Here is a 14,892-nt window from a genome sequence, read left to right as displayed (position 1 = left end):
GCGTACGTCATCAATACTGGCGGTATTTTGAAAAGGAACTAGCCGTGAAGTTGACATCTGTATCTCATTTATCTGTGACTGTATGATATAGTGAAATATTATACGTTTTAAGAAAATAAGCCAGCTAACTATTTCAAATATGGTAGGTGGACACGTTGTTTGACAAAGTGAAAAATAGTCGGTTTCCAATTGATGAATGTTCTCCTATTTGTGACGTTAATGATATAACGTTAACTTGTTTTTAGTCGGATATGCTAATCTTTTTCACTGCTAACGTTTGCTAGCTAGCTGACGTTCGTTTGCTTGTTTTTGAGGTTTTGCTAGCTAGTTATGAACTGTAATGTTTATTCCAAGAGTAACGTTACTTCCTGCTTTTATGTAAAAAAATATATACTTTGTCTGACATTTTTACTAGAATTTATGAGGAAGCTGGCTAATTTACAAATCTAGCTAACTTAATCTGACTTCAAGGTATTTTCTTAACTCACCAAAGTAAAGATGTTGGTAGAGTGCTGACGAACATTTCTTTGTATGCGCCTGGTGTATTCCCCCCCAAAACATGACTCAAACGACTTTTGAAAATGTTCCGCCATACTCACTATACGGTAGTTATACGGTAGTTACGGTGGTTACCCACTTGTTGATAACAATATTGTGAATTCCTTGTTTTCAGAGTTTGAACGAGGTAACGTTGCAACAGGATAATGTAAGTAAGGTAGCCAAATATGAGCCTTTGTAAGCTTTACTGAAATTACAATAAGCTATCCATTCAACATGCATGTCTTAATAATTCTGACATTTTTATCACAGGGACAGCCACTGGACACAGAGTCAGAAGTCCAGGATACTACAGCACCACCTGCCATTCCTTTCTACACAGAGTGCTCGGAAGCTGCACAGGCACAACTGTTTAACGAGTGTGAAGAGCAGTTTGCCCAGCTAGAGATGGTACTGATCTGTTTACGATGACAGCTCGGTCCTGCACAGACAACTTTGGATGATGTGATGTTATTGTGTTAATGTTAAAATGTAATATTCTGCTTGTTTTTCAGCTTCAGAACGAGATCATTCTCACAGAGCCTGACTCCGATGAAAACCCTCAAGAACAGGTGAGAGATTTCCCTATAGCTGAATGAAACCATTAGTATGTGTGATGCATGAACTTTTTACATGATCTTGCCTTATCTGCTGCATATCTGTTATGTCCAACAGTCTGTTAATAGATTGACAGCTGTAGCAGCTGAGCTGAAGCAGTGGCAGACAAGACGTCCAGAACGTGAGTGTCTGGTTTCTACTCTGAACATCATTCCTTTATAACTAATTGATTGTACTTATACTGTATGACTGAGACATAAGCATGATGTGTACCATCAGAATGTGGTTTACTTTCTATCCATAGTGTTGTCCACAAATCCTGAGGTGTTACTCGTCGTTGGAGCAGAGGAGGTAAATTCACATGTAGATGTTGCCTTCCACCGTAGTAGTTACTGTTGGAAAATTTACACCATTTCTGTGTAAAAATATTTCTATGCAGTTACCTTTTAATATACAGTACCAGTCAAATTTGGACACCTATTCATTCAAGTGTTTTTCTTTACTTTTAATATTTTCTACATTGTAGAATGTGAATAAATCAAAACTATGAAGAAGTGTTAAATCAAAAATGTTATATTTGAGATTCTTCAAAGTAGCCACCCTTTGCCTTGATGACAGCATTGCACACTTGCCATTTTCTCAACAAGCTTCATGAGGTAGTCACCTGGAATTCTTTTCCGACAGTCTTGAATGAGTTCCCAAATATGCTGAGCACTTGTTGGCTGCTTTTCCTTCACGCTGCCGTCCAACTCATCCCAAACCATCTCAATTGGATTGAGGTCGGGTGATTGTGGAGGCCAGGTCTTCTGTTTTGCTAGCACAGACTGGAATATGTTCCGGGATTCTTCCGATGGTATTGAGGAGTACACCACATCAGTCATTGGCTTTATCAATAAGTGCCTCGAGGACGTCGTCCCCACAGTGACTGTACGTACATACCCCAACTAGAAGGCAACATTCGCACTGAGCTAAAGGGTAGAGCTGCCGCTTTCAAGAAGTGGGACTCTAACCTGGAAGCTTATAAGAAATCCCTCTATGCCCACCGACAAACCATCAAACAGGCAAAGCATCAATACAGGACTTAGATCGAATCGTACTACACCGGCTCTGACGCCTGTCGGATGTGGCAGGGCTTGCAAACTATTAGACTACTACAAAAGGGAAGCACAGCCGAGAGCTGCCCAGTGGCACGAGCCTACCAGACGAGCTAAATAACTTCTATACTTGCTTAGAGGCAAGTAACACTGGAACATGCATGAGAGCATCAGCTGTTCCGGACGACTGTGTGATCATTCTCCGCAGCTGATGTGAGTAAGACCTTTAAACAGGTCAACATTCACAAGGCGGATTACCAGGATGTGTAGTCCAAGCATGCGCTGACCAACTGGCAAGTGTCTTCACTGACATTTTCAACCTCTCCTTGTTCGAGTCTGTAATACCAACATGTTTTAAGTAGACCACCATAGTGCCTGTGCCCAAGGACACTAAGGTAACCTGCCTAAATGACTTCCGACCCGTAGCACTCACTTCCTGGTAATCCGTCTGGCCCAGCGGCTTTGTGAATCTTGTTCACATCGGCTACCGAGATCCAGACCAGCTGGTGTTGCTTGCCTCAAAGCGAGCATAAAGGCATTTAGCTCGTCTGGTAGGCTCGCGTTGCTGGGCAGCTCGCGTCTGGGTTTCCCTTTGTAGTCCATAATAGTTTTCAAGCCCTGCCACATCCGACGGGCGTCAGATCTTGTGTAGTAGTTTTCAATCTTACTCCTGTATTGACGCTTTGCTTGTTTGATGGTTCGTCGGAGGGCATAGCAGGATTTCTTATAAGCGTCCGGATAGTCTCCTGCTCCTTGAAAGCGGCAGCTCTAGCCTTTAGCTCGATGCGGATTTTGCCTGTAATCCATGGCTTCTGGTTGGGATATGTGCGTACCGTCACTGTGGGGACGATGTCGTCAATGCACTTATTGATGAAGCCAGTGACTGAGGTGGTGTACTGCTCAATGCCATTTGATGAATCACGGAACATATTCCAGTCTGTTCTAGCAAAACAGTCCTCTAATGTTGCATCTGCGTCATCTGACCACTTCCCTATTGAGCGAGTCACTGTACTTCCTGCTTTAGTTTTTGCTTATAAGCAGGAATCAGGAGGATATAATTATGGTCAGATTTGCCAAATGGAGGGTGGGGGAGAGCTTTGTATGCATCTCTGCATGTGTGGAGTAAAGGTGATCTAGGAATTTTTTTCTCTGGTTGCACATGTGTGAAATGCTGGTAAAAATTAGGTGAAACTGATTTAAGTTTGCCTGCATTAAAGTCCCCGGCCACTAGGAGCGCCGCTTCTTGGTGAGGATTTTCTTCACTTATGGCCATAGAGTTGGTTGAGAGCGGTCTTAGTGCCATCTTTGTTATGTGGTGGTAAATAGACGTCTACAAATAATATAGATGAGAACTCTCTTGGTAGATAGTGTGGTCTACAGCTTATCATAAGGTACTCTACCTCAGGCGAGCAATACCTCGAGACTTCTTTAATATTAGACTTCGCGCACCAGCTGTTCTTGACAAATAGACACTCCCGCACCCCTCGTCTTACCAGACGTAGCTTCTCTGTTCTGCTGGTGCATGGAAAATCTCGCCAGCCCTATATTATCTGTATCATCGTTCAGCCACATCTCGGTGAAGTATAAGATATTAAAGTTAATTTTGGTTTGTTGGTAGGATAATCTTAATCGTAGGTCATCAATTTTATTTTTCCAATGATTGCACGTTAGTAAAAAGAACGGATGGCAGTGGAAGTTTACTCGCTCACCTACGGATTCTCAGAAGGCTGCCCGATCTGTGGCCTCTTTTCCTGCGTCTTTTCTTCAAGCAAATTACAGGGATCTGGGCCTGTTCCAGTGAAGCAGTATATGCTCTCATCGGACTCGTTAAAGGAAAAAGTTTCTTCCAGTCCGCGGTGAGTAATCGCTGTTCTGATGTCCAGAAGTTATTTGCGGTCATAAGAGACGGTAGCAGCAACATTATGTACAAAATAATTTACACAAAACGCAAAAAAACTAACAAAATAGCACAATTGATTGGGATAATGTAAAACCTCAGCCATGTTCTTCAAATGCATTTAGAAAAAAATAACTTTTTAACAAGTCACACCTGTTAATTGAAATGCATTCTAGGTGACTACCTCATGAAGCTTTTTGAGAGAGTGCCAAAAGTGTGCAAAGCTGTCATTAAGGCAAAGGGTGGCTACTTTGAAGAATCTCAAATATTAAAATATATTTTGGTTTGTTTAACACTTTTTTTTGGTTACTGCATGATTCCTTTTTTGGTTACCACATGATTCCACATGTGCTATTTCATAGTTCTGATGCCTTCACTATTATTCTACAATGTAGAAAATAGTAAAATAAAGAAGAACCCTTGAATCAGTCGGCGTCAACTTTTGACTGGTTCTGTACACATTTCAGATATCAGCTATTTTATAGTTCTACAGAGCCTTATGCTTATGAAAAGTAAACATATTCATGTTTAACTTTTTATTTTATTTTTTACTTTTCTTTCCTACTTCCACAGTTACAGAAGCTGAATTCACAACTGGAGTTGGTCCTCTCTTGCTCACAAGCCAAGCGAGACATACTGAGAGAGACTTTAAAAAGGTTTTCTTTGAATGTGATTGTTATTCTAAATCTCCAACCCTTTGAATGTTGACATGGAGACAGTAGATTTGACAGTATACATCTGTGTTCCTGTTTCAGTGAACAGAAGTGGTTGGAGGAAAAGAAGGAAGTGTTGAGGGCAGGCACTGAACATGTGGTCAAACAGCGACTGGAAAACGAAAGGTTATCTGAACACAGGTAAGGTACAACAACTGGGTCACGTTTGTTCCGGCACACTGTAAATTACATTTTTACAAGGCTAAACAAAAAACATTTTTGTATTTTTTTATTGAACAGATTTTACCTCCTCGTTTTGGAGCGTTGTCTTCGGTTTCCTGCCTATGAATATGATCCTGAATAATAGAAAATGACACACAAACCAACACATTGACAACTATCCTGAGTTTAATATGGAAGTATTGCTGCTGCTGTTCAGTGTGTTGCAGGACACCAAGAAGAAGATCCAGAAGATGAAGGATTACCAGAACAGACTGATGGAGACCCTGGCAGACGTACTGGCGGAACACTTCCCACTTCCTACACAGGAGACCAACGCTGACAAGAAGGAAAAGGTGGCAGTCTTAGTGATGTATTATGTGGCTCTGATGAAGGGGTTCCTCAATGGTCACACATTGTGGTTTTTTTTTACGGTTGCATCTAGCTTGGTCTCAGATCTGTTTGTGCTATGTAGCTAACTTTTTATGTGTTGTTGGGCAAGAGAGCACAAACAGATCTGGGACCAGCCTAGATCGTATCGTTTTTGTTTCTGTTTTCAGAACATTCCTCAAGAGCTGAACGAGAATCTAATTTCACTCAATGAAGTCCTGGAGGTAAGTCTCTGTTCGCATGCATTGTTTGTGTTTTATTATTCAACCCGGTGCTCTGGTTCAATTTTGTATTACTTTATTACTACATGCTTGAACCAGTAGCATATAGCATATAGCATTTATAGTCTAGCTTTTTATGACCCTATGACTATATTTTACATTTACATTACCCTCACATCTTTGTAATGTAGATCAACTTGATCACAGAACAACAAATGACATAACATCCCTACTCACCTCTTGCTCCAATTGAACAACAACATAAGTAATAACCTTAAACCCTTACCTTAAACCTTATCTTCCATTGTTAAAATTTGCAGCTGCTGATGAACACGACTCTGGAGACGCCTCACGATCCCTACATATCGATAGACGAGACGTTCTGGCCCCCGTACACAGAGATGCTGCTGCGCCACGGCATTGCACAGAGACACCCAGAGGACTGTTTCAAGATCCGCCTGGAAACCTTTTATTAACAGTAACTGGTCAGACATCTTGGTTCTAGTTTTGTCAGCGTGTATAGCAGCCTGGTCCCAGATGTTTGTGCTGTCTTGCCGTCTCATTGTCATGCCATCGATCATAAGCGTTGGTTATACAGTACAATCAGGTCTGGCACCAGGCTAGGTGTACGGTAATATCATGAGTATGTATTGCGATAGTGGCTTGATGGGTCACTGGTTTATCGTGTTATTTCCTGTATGTTTCACAATATGTTAACCTTTTTTAATGTTTTTTTTTAAACATGTTACATAGATATTTATGTTGCTCTCTCTGGCTACTGGAACACAATTTGCATACTTCGGTGAAACCTTACATTGTTATGTATATATTTCCATGTATCAATGTATGCCAGATTTGTTCTTAATAAAAGGAAAAATCAACAAAATATACACACATTCGTTATTCACTGTAGCACTTTGTTCTAAACTGAAGAACAGAAAACATCTTGATACATCAGTACTTGATTCACAGCAGTACATAGGAACTTGTATAATATTTTAGCAAACACAGAATTTCCCAAGGACGGATAATCTGTACCAACAACACATTTTAAACATTGAAAAATGCTTTTTTTTTAATTGTCAAGAAACCCTGACATGCGTCAGAAGGCCACGTCATTCCATCATCCAATCCCGAGAGCCGTTTAGGTATGTTCACCCGCCTCCCGCGAGTTCGTGCATTCTTGTGGGCGGAGAACAAATTTCGGTTCCGGGTGTTTTTACACTTCTCTCGAAGGCGTTCATTTGTCTGATTATGGTCTTAAATCATAAAGTTAAAAAAATTCACGAACATTCACGGTAGAGAACAGTTTTATTGAAAAAACATCAGCAAAGATGACAACCCGATCAGAGAGAGAGAAGGCCCTGAAACTCAACGAGCAGCATCAGGCCATTCTGTCCAAAATGCTGAGAGAGGACGACAATAAATACTGCGCCGATTGTGAGGCGAAAGGTAACTATATAAAACAATGTCAACTTCGTTAAATTGTGTCATTTGATCTTATATAACCGTTTCAGTTATTCGTCTAGCCAGACTCCGACTGAGTTGTTAGCTGACTATGCTAACTGTAAGTAGCAGCTAGTCTGCTGACACCTTCCTTCCTCTTTAGCATTTATCTGGTAGCTACTAGGCTAGCTTAGATATGCTATGTAGCATTTTGTCTCCCACCACACCTTGAACCAAACTTCAGTCATACAAGTAAATGCAAGTTTCGACACCCCTGCACCATGAAAGTCACCACTGGGAAACTATCCCTAAATGTCAAAACATGTCACTCTAAAAGAATGCACAGGGAAGACCTGCCAATCTGAAGTCCTATTGAGACACCTGCACCACCGGTACAGACAGGTTTTGATAAGTGAATCTTCCGTTACCTGGGCTGTGTTCATTAGACACCTAACGGAAGAGAACAGACTGAAACCGGTGCACTAATGAGTACGACCCTGTCTCTGCCTGCCAGGTCCAAGGTGGGCATCATGGAACCTGGGAGTGTTTATCTGTATCCGATGTGCTGGCATCCACAGGAACCTTGGGGTTCACATATCACGGGTCAAATCTGTCAACCTGGACCAATGGACAGCAGCACAAATACAGGTAATTGGCCAATGTCCAGGATTTATAATATTCATAAATTAGAAATGTCATGTATTGACCTAGATTTATTGACACAGACACCTCTCTTTCTTGTATATCCTACTGGCTGAATACAAAGTTGACTTTTTAACCCATACTTATCATGTCCCCCCTGCTGTTTCATTATCCACCCTCCACCCCCCTTTATCTCTGTGCTCCTCTTTCTCTCTTTCCCCCACCCTCTTTCTCTCCATCTCTCTCTTCTCTAACAGAGCATAGTAGATATGGGCAACTCCAAGTCCAGGCAGCTTTATGAGGCCAACCTTCCAGACAACTACAGAAGGCCTCAGACAGACCAGTATCCTTACAACTACACACACACACAGACACGCACAGTCTCTCTCGGACTCACTCACTCTCTCTCACTCTCTCAGACTCTCTCACACACACCGCGGTTCCCAAAAAGCTTCCCGTAACACACGTACTTGCCCCTTTATAATATTGCTACATTTTTTCCCCCTTAACCCCTGACCCCAGAGCAGTGGAGTTCTTCATCAGGGACAAGTATGAGAAGAAGAAATACTACAGCAAAAATGTGACCAATGGACACAGCGTATGTATCTCACCTCTGACACCGCACTCAAACTGGTTTGCGGATAGTACTAGAATGTGTTGTCGTATTTGTATGTAGACTCTCCAAAGTGTTGCTTGTTATGTGTTAGGTTAAAGGGATACTTTGGAGTTATGGCAATGAGGCCCATTATGTACTTCCCTAAAGTCAGATGAACTCTTGGATAACATTTGTATGTCTCTGGGTCCAGTATGAAGGAAGTTAGAGGTAGTTTCACTAGCTAATTGCTAACTAGCATTAGCGCAATGACAGGCTATCTGCTAGCATGTATTTCCACAGGTGTTTGTGGTACTGTTTTATTGTGTTATATGGCCTAACAATTTGGAACATTATTCAAATGAGATTAGGCCTTTATCTCTCTTCCTCCATTGATTTTTTTCTTCTTCTAATTTCCTCTTATGATGTTCCTCTACAGCCAAAAGACAAGGAGAGCAAGAGAGAGAAGGAAACTGATAGAGGAACCAAGCTGTCATACAATGCCAAAGTACGGTGGTTTTGAATGGATACATCTATAGATTCCTTATATAAGATTTCTGTCTCAACCCAACCCATATTCCTTTTTCGTCAATCACACTGTATACCCTTGTCTGTCTCTTTTGAGCTTTGCAGTCAGAATTATGTTTATTTTGTTTACAACAATTCCACTCATCATGACACTCCATGCTATAGTGGTCAGGTTTTAGTGGTTTAATGGGAGCAGACTTAAAGGGCAATTCCGCCGCTTTTCAAACTCCTATTCATTTTTCAGCAACATACTATTGCCTACATATGTGAAAACAGCACGTTTTATGATCTGTGGTTAAAAAGATAAAATTGTTTCCCTGTATTATTACAGGGTAGGATTTAAAATCCTAATTTTAAAATCCTTTTTTTTTTTTTTGCCAGATTGGAGGGTATGTTCTTGCTCCCCATGTCACCAATCTCCTAGTGTTTGTTTTTTACCTGTTTTAACTTTTGATGATGTCATCGGGTAGAACTTTTGAGCTTCATGATTTTTTTTCTACCAAAAGAAGAAATGCATGGTTTTCACATGTCGATACTGGTATTGTGCTGGAGAAAATGAATGAGGTTGAAAAGTGGTGGAATTGCCCTTTAACAGTCTAGTATGGCAAACCGTATGAAAAACATTACAGTTAACAGGTCTGGCATTATACCAGTACTTAATACAACTAATCATCAATTTACGAATGTTTATGGTCACCATGTCCAGCAAACTGATTTGTTGTGGTGTGTCTCACTGTGTAGTTACTTTGACGTGTTGATACATTGTTGAAAAATAGACCATCTTTGGGTTTAGGGTTAGAATGCTGGGCATCGAGCTCCCGGCATGTTGGTTCCTAGACAAAGCATTGAATGTGGTTAAGTAACCCAATGCTTAGGATGCACCTAACCTTTGACCTCTAAGAGGGCTTGACTGCTGAGGGTTTCAAATATCCCTTGCTTGTCTTATCTGAAGTATACCTCCTCAGGATCTTTGCTTTCATTATGAACTAAACCTATGCTCAACCGAAGCCCTGCATATTTAGCCATTAGTCTGGAAGACGCTTAACAAATCAACTTCATTATTACTTCCAAGACTACATTATTATTTTTTCACAATCATTTTGCCTTTTCTCTTGGACTCAACCCCTGAAGAGTGAAGAGACCCGCCATGCCCCCAAAGCCAGTCCTGTGAAGACAGCAGAACCTCCCGTCAACCTACTTGGCCTTGGTAAGATTAAACCAGTCAGTTTTCCAAAATGAAAATGAGAGTTTCTTATTGGACAAGTTCAGATAGTCCTTCCTGGTTTCAGCCTGTTTTCTTTCGTTTTGTGCCTATTGAATATGACCCTGCTTTGCCTTGACGAATACGACCCTGGGTGGAAGCCTAGCAGTTAAGAGCTAACTAGGTGAAATTTGTCGCTGTGCCCTTGAGCAAGGCACTTAACCCTAATTGCTCCTGTATGTCGCTCTGGATAAGAGCGTCTGATAAATGACTCAAATGTCAAATGTACTAAACCAGTGAGTTATTCAGAAATGCTGAGTCTTGAACAATACACACATTCATCTTAAGTATGTTTTTTTCTCCCCTGTATAACCTGTTTTACACATGTTTTTAACCCCTCTCCGTTGCTCTCTGTCTCCCCCATCTCTCTAGATGCACCAACACCTGCCCCTGCTAACAACGGTAGTGCTGCTAGCACAGCAAGTCACGACTTGGATATCTTTGGCCCCATGGTGTCCAACCCCCTCCCCTCATCTAATGCTGCTGCTCAGTTCTCTCAGGTAACACAATCTGATGACCTCACCACTTCCCTGGTCCCTATGTACACCCAGCTCCACAAACTTAAAGACGCATACTGAACTTCTATATTTACATGCACACATATTACCTGTACATCTACATCTGAACGATGGCCCAGTTGGTAGAGCATTGTGCTCTCAATGCAGTGAGAAATTTGTCTCACACACATCCATGCAGGCCAATGCATGCTAGTGTGAGAGACGTTTGAAGAGCAAGAGACTCAACACACTGAATAGGGTTAGCGACTTTTCTTACATCGTTCTGACTGTTTCTGCTTCCTTCTTCCAGGCTAGCTCCAGTACCCCAGCCAGCACCCCAACACAACCCCCAGCAGCAACCCCATCCTCTGGCTCTGCCCAGGGAAACCTGGACCTGTTCAGTGAGACTGGTGGTGGAGGGGGCATTAAGGGGGAGGACACCGGGGCCAAGAAACCCCTCTCCAAGGACTCCATCCTGTCCCTGTATGGGAACACCAGTATGCCTCAGATGCCCCAGCACCAGCAGGTCCCGCCTGGTAAGGAGATATACAGACACAAGCCTACACATGCACGCTATGTACACTCATGCAGGGCTCTACACTGACCTTTTTTACAAGGAGCATGTGTAGGAGCACTCAAAGAAATTTAGGAGCACAATGACAAATATTTGAGGTAACAAGATGTTTTCTTTGTAATAATGGTGCAAGAATGACGTGAATCTGCACTCACACAGTGTATTCACCATGGCACTCCAGGGCTGCAGTACAGTGACGTAATAATTTCAACCATTATCATCAGCACTTGTGCTCCTAAATAAAAATTCCAGGTCGTACAACAAAATATTTTGGCGCATACGCGAGTAAAATGGTTGCACTGTAGAGCCTTGTCATACATAAGTGTGGGCATGTGTGCACATCGTGATGTGACTTTGGTTAATGTGATGAATGTTATTTATTGTTGTTACTCAATTAAATTAACCATGTAACAATTAGCTCATAAGGAATTTGGGGCACCACGGAAGAAGTTGTCTAATGAGTTAACATCTCCCGAATTAAACTCTAGAAGAAATATATAAGATATATTGATAAGTCATTTATTAATCATTACCTCATATGAGTCTCATTCTGAACATTGCAGACTTCTTGAATCCGCAAGATCCCCAGCCTTTTCTGATTATTCAGTTCTACACACATTGATTTAAATTTTTATTTACTAACTAGCTAAATAATAACACAGAATACACATTTACATGAGACAAAAGTCTCTAGTGGACTGACAAAATATTATGGCTTGTTACACAATGGAGAGGGGGTGGGGAAAGAGGGATAGAGAAAAGGACATTTATTGTGGCTACATTCTAGGACTGTTCTCACATTAATCCTATACCTTGTACACAAACTGCTGCCCGTTTGGGTAAGAAATGCAATGTATTTACATGTAAGTTAGATGTCTTTGTTTGTTGTCTATCTGTTGAAACCAATCAATCCTTCTATGGGGAATAGCTCGATGGGTGTAAGGCTCTGATTGTCCACCAGAGGTTACAATATCCTTCTTAGTTGTCCTGGCTTGGAGTGGAGTGTTTCTTCTGAACTGTTCTTCAGATGCTCAATTACCGTCTGAGATGGGATCCTCTCCTTCCTTTCTCGGGTAGATAGTCAGATCTAGATCCCTTTACATGCACAGCTGCAGACTGTCAATGTTTTGGTCTAGTGAGTTTATCTTCATCTCTTGTTGAGTTTCAGAGTTTCCAGCCATTTGTAATGTTTAGCTCACGCTTCACATCTGCTGGTCTGAATATGTTAATTCTTAGCGAGTCCTTTTAATCACTCTGGTCGGAAAGGGCATTTCCATCACACTGACACATTTGTCTGACCTCATTCGGGGTGTGGCTTAATCAATGTGCAACGGACATGAAAACCAAAATCACATTCATATCTTAACAAAAATAGTTTCATTGTTCATCATATTGTATTAACATCATATTGGATGGAAACTTAACAGCCAAAGGATGGTTTCCTTCCTAAGGTACAGTATTTGGTTGATACAGTTTTTAAAAACATCACAAAATGAAAAGCAATATGACATGATTATTTTTTAGATCCCCACTGACCATTCTTAAACATTCCTATCATTTTTTGGGGTGTTATAGTTTTAGTGGCAAAAATATTCTAGAGAACAAAGGCATTCCTTTGGTTGGTGCTGAAAAGCAGGAGAGGGTTCTCTGCTGCATAAGATTTACGATTGGCGTGAGGTGTCATAACTGGCCCAGCCCCCCTCTCCTCTCCTGTGGTCTGAGACCTTTGATCCTTGACCAGGAGAGTCATGACACAGAAGTGCATGCACACACACACACACACCAACCAATGACAGAGGTTGGTCAATGGTCTCCAACTGGCTCTGGGCTATATAAATGCATGCTGTAAAATACCAAACACTTCTAAAGTAACAAGTCACCAACCAAGTTGTTCAGTCACTTTAGTATATCTATGGCAAGCAGTCAAATGTTAACAGAAAATTATATTTTGAAAGAAACTCAAACTGTTCTCAGTATTTCTCCTGTACTTCTCCCTTCCAGCTGGTATATACATGAACCCCGCCCAGATGCAGTTTCCAGTAGGCATCCCCCAGCAGCAGGTCCCTGCTGGCTACCAGGCCTTCCCTGGCATGGGCACAGGCATGCCCCCCACCACCGTCATGGGTGCCATGATGGCTCAGAATGGAGCTGCCATGATGGGACCCAACACAGGCATGATGGTTGGCATGACGATGCCCAATGGTTTCATGGGACAAGCGCCCGCGGCCGGGATGGTTGGCATGGCTCCGAGGATGATGGGGGTACCACAGGGGGGGATGCCCGCGGGTATGGTGCCTGCTCAGGGCATGCAGGGGATGTATGCCGTCCAGCCTGGGCAGCAGGGCCACTGGAACATGGGACAGGTATGTTAGTTCTTTTGATGTCACGTTATTTGGCATATTGGGGATTTTCCCCTTGGAGTAAACGTCGCATTTGAAGTATAAGATGGTTTTATAAGAATACAATATCAAGTGTCTTTGGGAGGTAACTTAGGTATGGCAATATGGTAACATTACCTAACTATCAAATGTTCTCAGATCTATATAAATGCATTGTGGTCAGGGCTTGGGTTTGTTTTAGTATTAGACAATATTGTGTTTCCCTGACACCTTACTATTCATCTCTCCTACTGTCTTCCCCAGATGAACCAGCAGATGTCAGGGATGAGTCTGAACGGTGCCGGGGGGGCCATGGCCTTCGGTCAGCCTGCCTCCACCATGGGAGGCTGGGCCGCGGCACCCTCCGGTCAGACCCTCAGCAACCAGCTCTGGAAGTGACCACCCCCCACCCCTGGAGGTCAAAGGTTAGGGATTGGGGGTCAGGGCAGCGGCAGAGGAGATTGCAACCAGGGGGTCCGAAATCCAACATCCAACCCCCCCAGTAACCTTACTATGAACTGATGCCCGTTTTCCAATTGATACTGACCACTCTCCAACATCGAGCTTATCTGGCTGTTCGCATACTGTAGCGATGCAGCCTTGTTTCCTTGTTTCCTTCAGGTAATCACAGATCCATTGGTGATTGGACAGGTGAAAGCAAGGTGACCGTCTTATTAGTCTGACTGACCCAATCACATCAGTGATTACTTCAAGGAAGGAAGCATTTCTGCAAGTATTCAAACGGGGCACATCTCTCTCTTTCTGTCACTTTCTATCCATTGAGCTCTCTTTCCGTCTCTCTTTTGTGAGTAAATTGGGAGTGCTCATACACCATCATACGCAGGCTGGCAGTCAGTGCCTGTTACATGTTGTGGATATCATAACTCTTTTCATTTTCCTTTTTTGGAGGGAAAAAAAAACGACAACCACAACAACGTAAACAAATACAACAACAAAGACATCATCGACAACATATCGAAAAAGCTGCAGGACCAGTTACACAAGCTTTTATTGTATCATTATAAAAATTATTATAGAGAATTAAAGAATAGTATTTAAACTTTGGGAGAAGACATGGCTATAATTTCTGTGAATACTGCTCTCCTATGTACAGCTCTGTATAACATTTTAAACGACATGTGGTTCCCCTACAAAATAAAGTATGATAAACCAATGTGTCTTGTGTGTTCTAGATTTTAGACTTCTGAGTTCTAGATTTTGCCATTAACAGCATTCAATGTCAATTCTACCAGAACACCTAAGAAGGTACAGAAGTTTGCATTTAAAACATGTCTACTCCCCCATGTATTTATTATTGTATTTATTTTTCCGGGGTAGGCAACACTTGCAAATATCAGGGTGGTATCATTCTTTAACCATCCTTTGCAGAGCTGGCAGGTTAAAT

General features: G+C 41.9%; 2 protein-coding genes across 2 annotated transcripts; both read left to right on the top strand.

Annotated features, from left to right (window-relative positions):
- On the top strand, positions 1-6,437 carry LOC112236553 (centromere protein K). The gene is made up of 11 exons (XM_024405146.2): positions 1-142; positions 674-706; positions 811-948; positions 1,053-1,109; positions 1,213-1,276; positions 1,400-1,446; positions 4,660-4,742; positions 4,842-4,940; positions 5,179-5,314; positions 5,519-5,572; positions 5,890-6,437. The coding sequence occupies exons 1-11, from the start codon at positions 140-142 to the stop codon at positions 6,043-6,045; spliced, it is 870 nt and encodes a 289-aa protein (XP_024260914.1). The 5' UTR covers positions 1-139; the 3' UTR covers positions 6,046-6,437.
- A 302-nt stretch (positions 6,438-6,739) lies between these two features.
- On the top strand, positions 6,740-14,428 carry LOC112236552 (stromal membrane-associated protein 1). The gene is made up of 10 exons (XM_024405145.2): positions 6,740-7,021; positions 7,530-7,663; positions 7,915-8,000; positions 8,180-8,255; positions 8,689-8,757; positions 9,909-9,984; positions 10,411-10,538; positions 10,846-11,071; positions 13,111-13,472; positions 13,752-14,428. Exons 1-10 carry the CDS (start codon positions 6,904-6,906, stop codon positions 13,884-13,886), a joined length of 1,410 nt encoding a protein of 469 aa, XP_024260913.1. The 5' UTR covers positions 6,740-6,903; the 3' UTR covers positions 13,887-14,428.
- Positions 14,429-14,892: the final 464 nt, after the last annotated feature.

Source organism: Oncorhynchus tshawytscha, linkage group LG32 (assembly GCF_018296145.1).
Source record: "Oncorhynchus tshawytscha isolate Ot180627B linkage group LG32, Otsh_v2.0, whole genome shotgun sequence".
In the NCBI taxonomy this organism is placed as follows: domain Eukaryota; kingdom Metazoa; phylum Chordata; class Actinopteri; order Salmoniformes; family Salmonidae; genus Oncorhynchus; species Oncorhynchus tshawytscha.
The sequence above is the reverse complement of the archived record's forward strand: the minus strand, read 5'-3'. Positions and strand labels throughout refer to the sequence as shown.

Bases quoted from the DNA above. Each gene is read 5' to 3' on its own strand.
- LOC112236553 (XM_024405146.2), top strand. The intron at 707-810 runs GTAAGTAAGGTA...TTTTTATCACAG, and splicing joins TAACGTTGCAACAGGATAAT to GGACAGCCACTGGACACAGA. The intron at 5,315-5,518 runs GTGGCAGTCTTA...TTCTGTTTTCAG, and splicing joins ACGCTGACAAGAAGGAAAAG to AACATTCCTCAAGAGCTGAA.
- LOC112236552 (XM_024405145.2), top strand. From the start codon at position 6,904: ATGACAACCCGATCAGAGAGAGAGAAGGCCCTGAAACTCAACGAGCAG. The intron at 8,001-8,179 runs GTATCCTTACAA...CCCTGACCCCAG, and splicing joins AGAAGGCCTCAGACAGACCA to AGCAGTGGAGTTCTTCATCA. The intron at 10,539-10,845 runs GTAACACAATCT...TCCTTCTTCCAG, and splicing joins CTGCTGCTCAGTTCTCTCAG to GCTAGCTCCAGTACCCCAGC.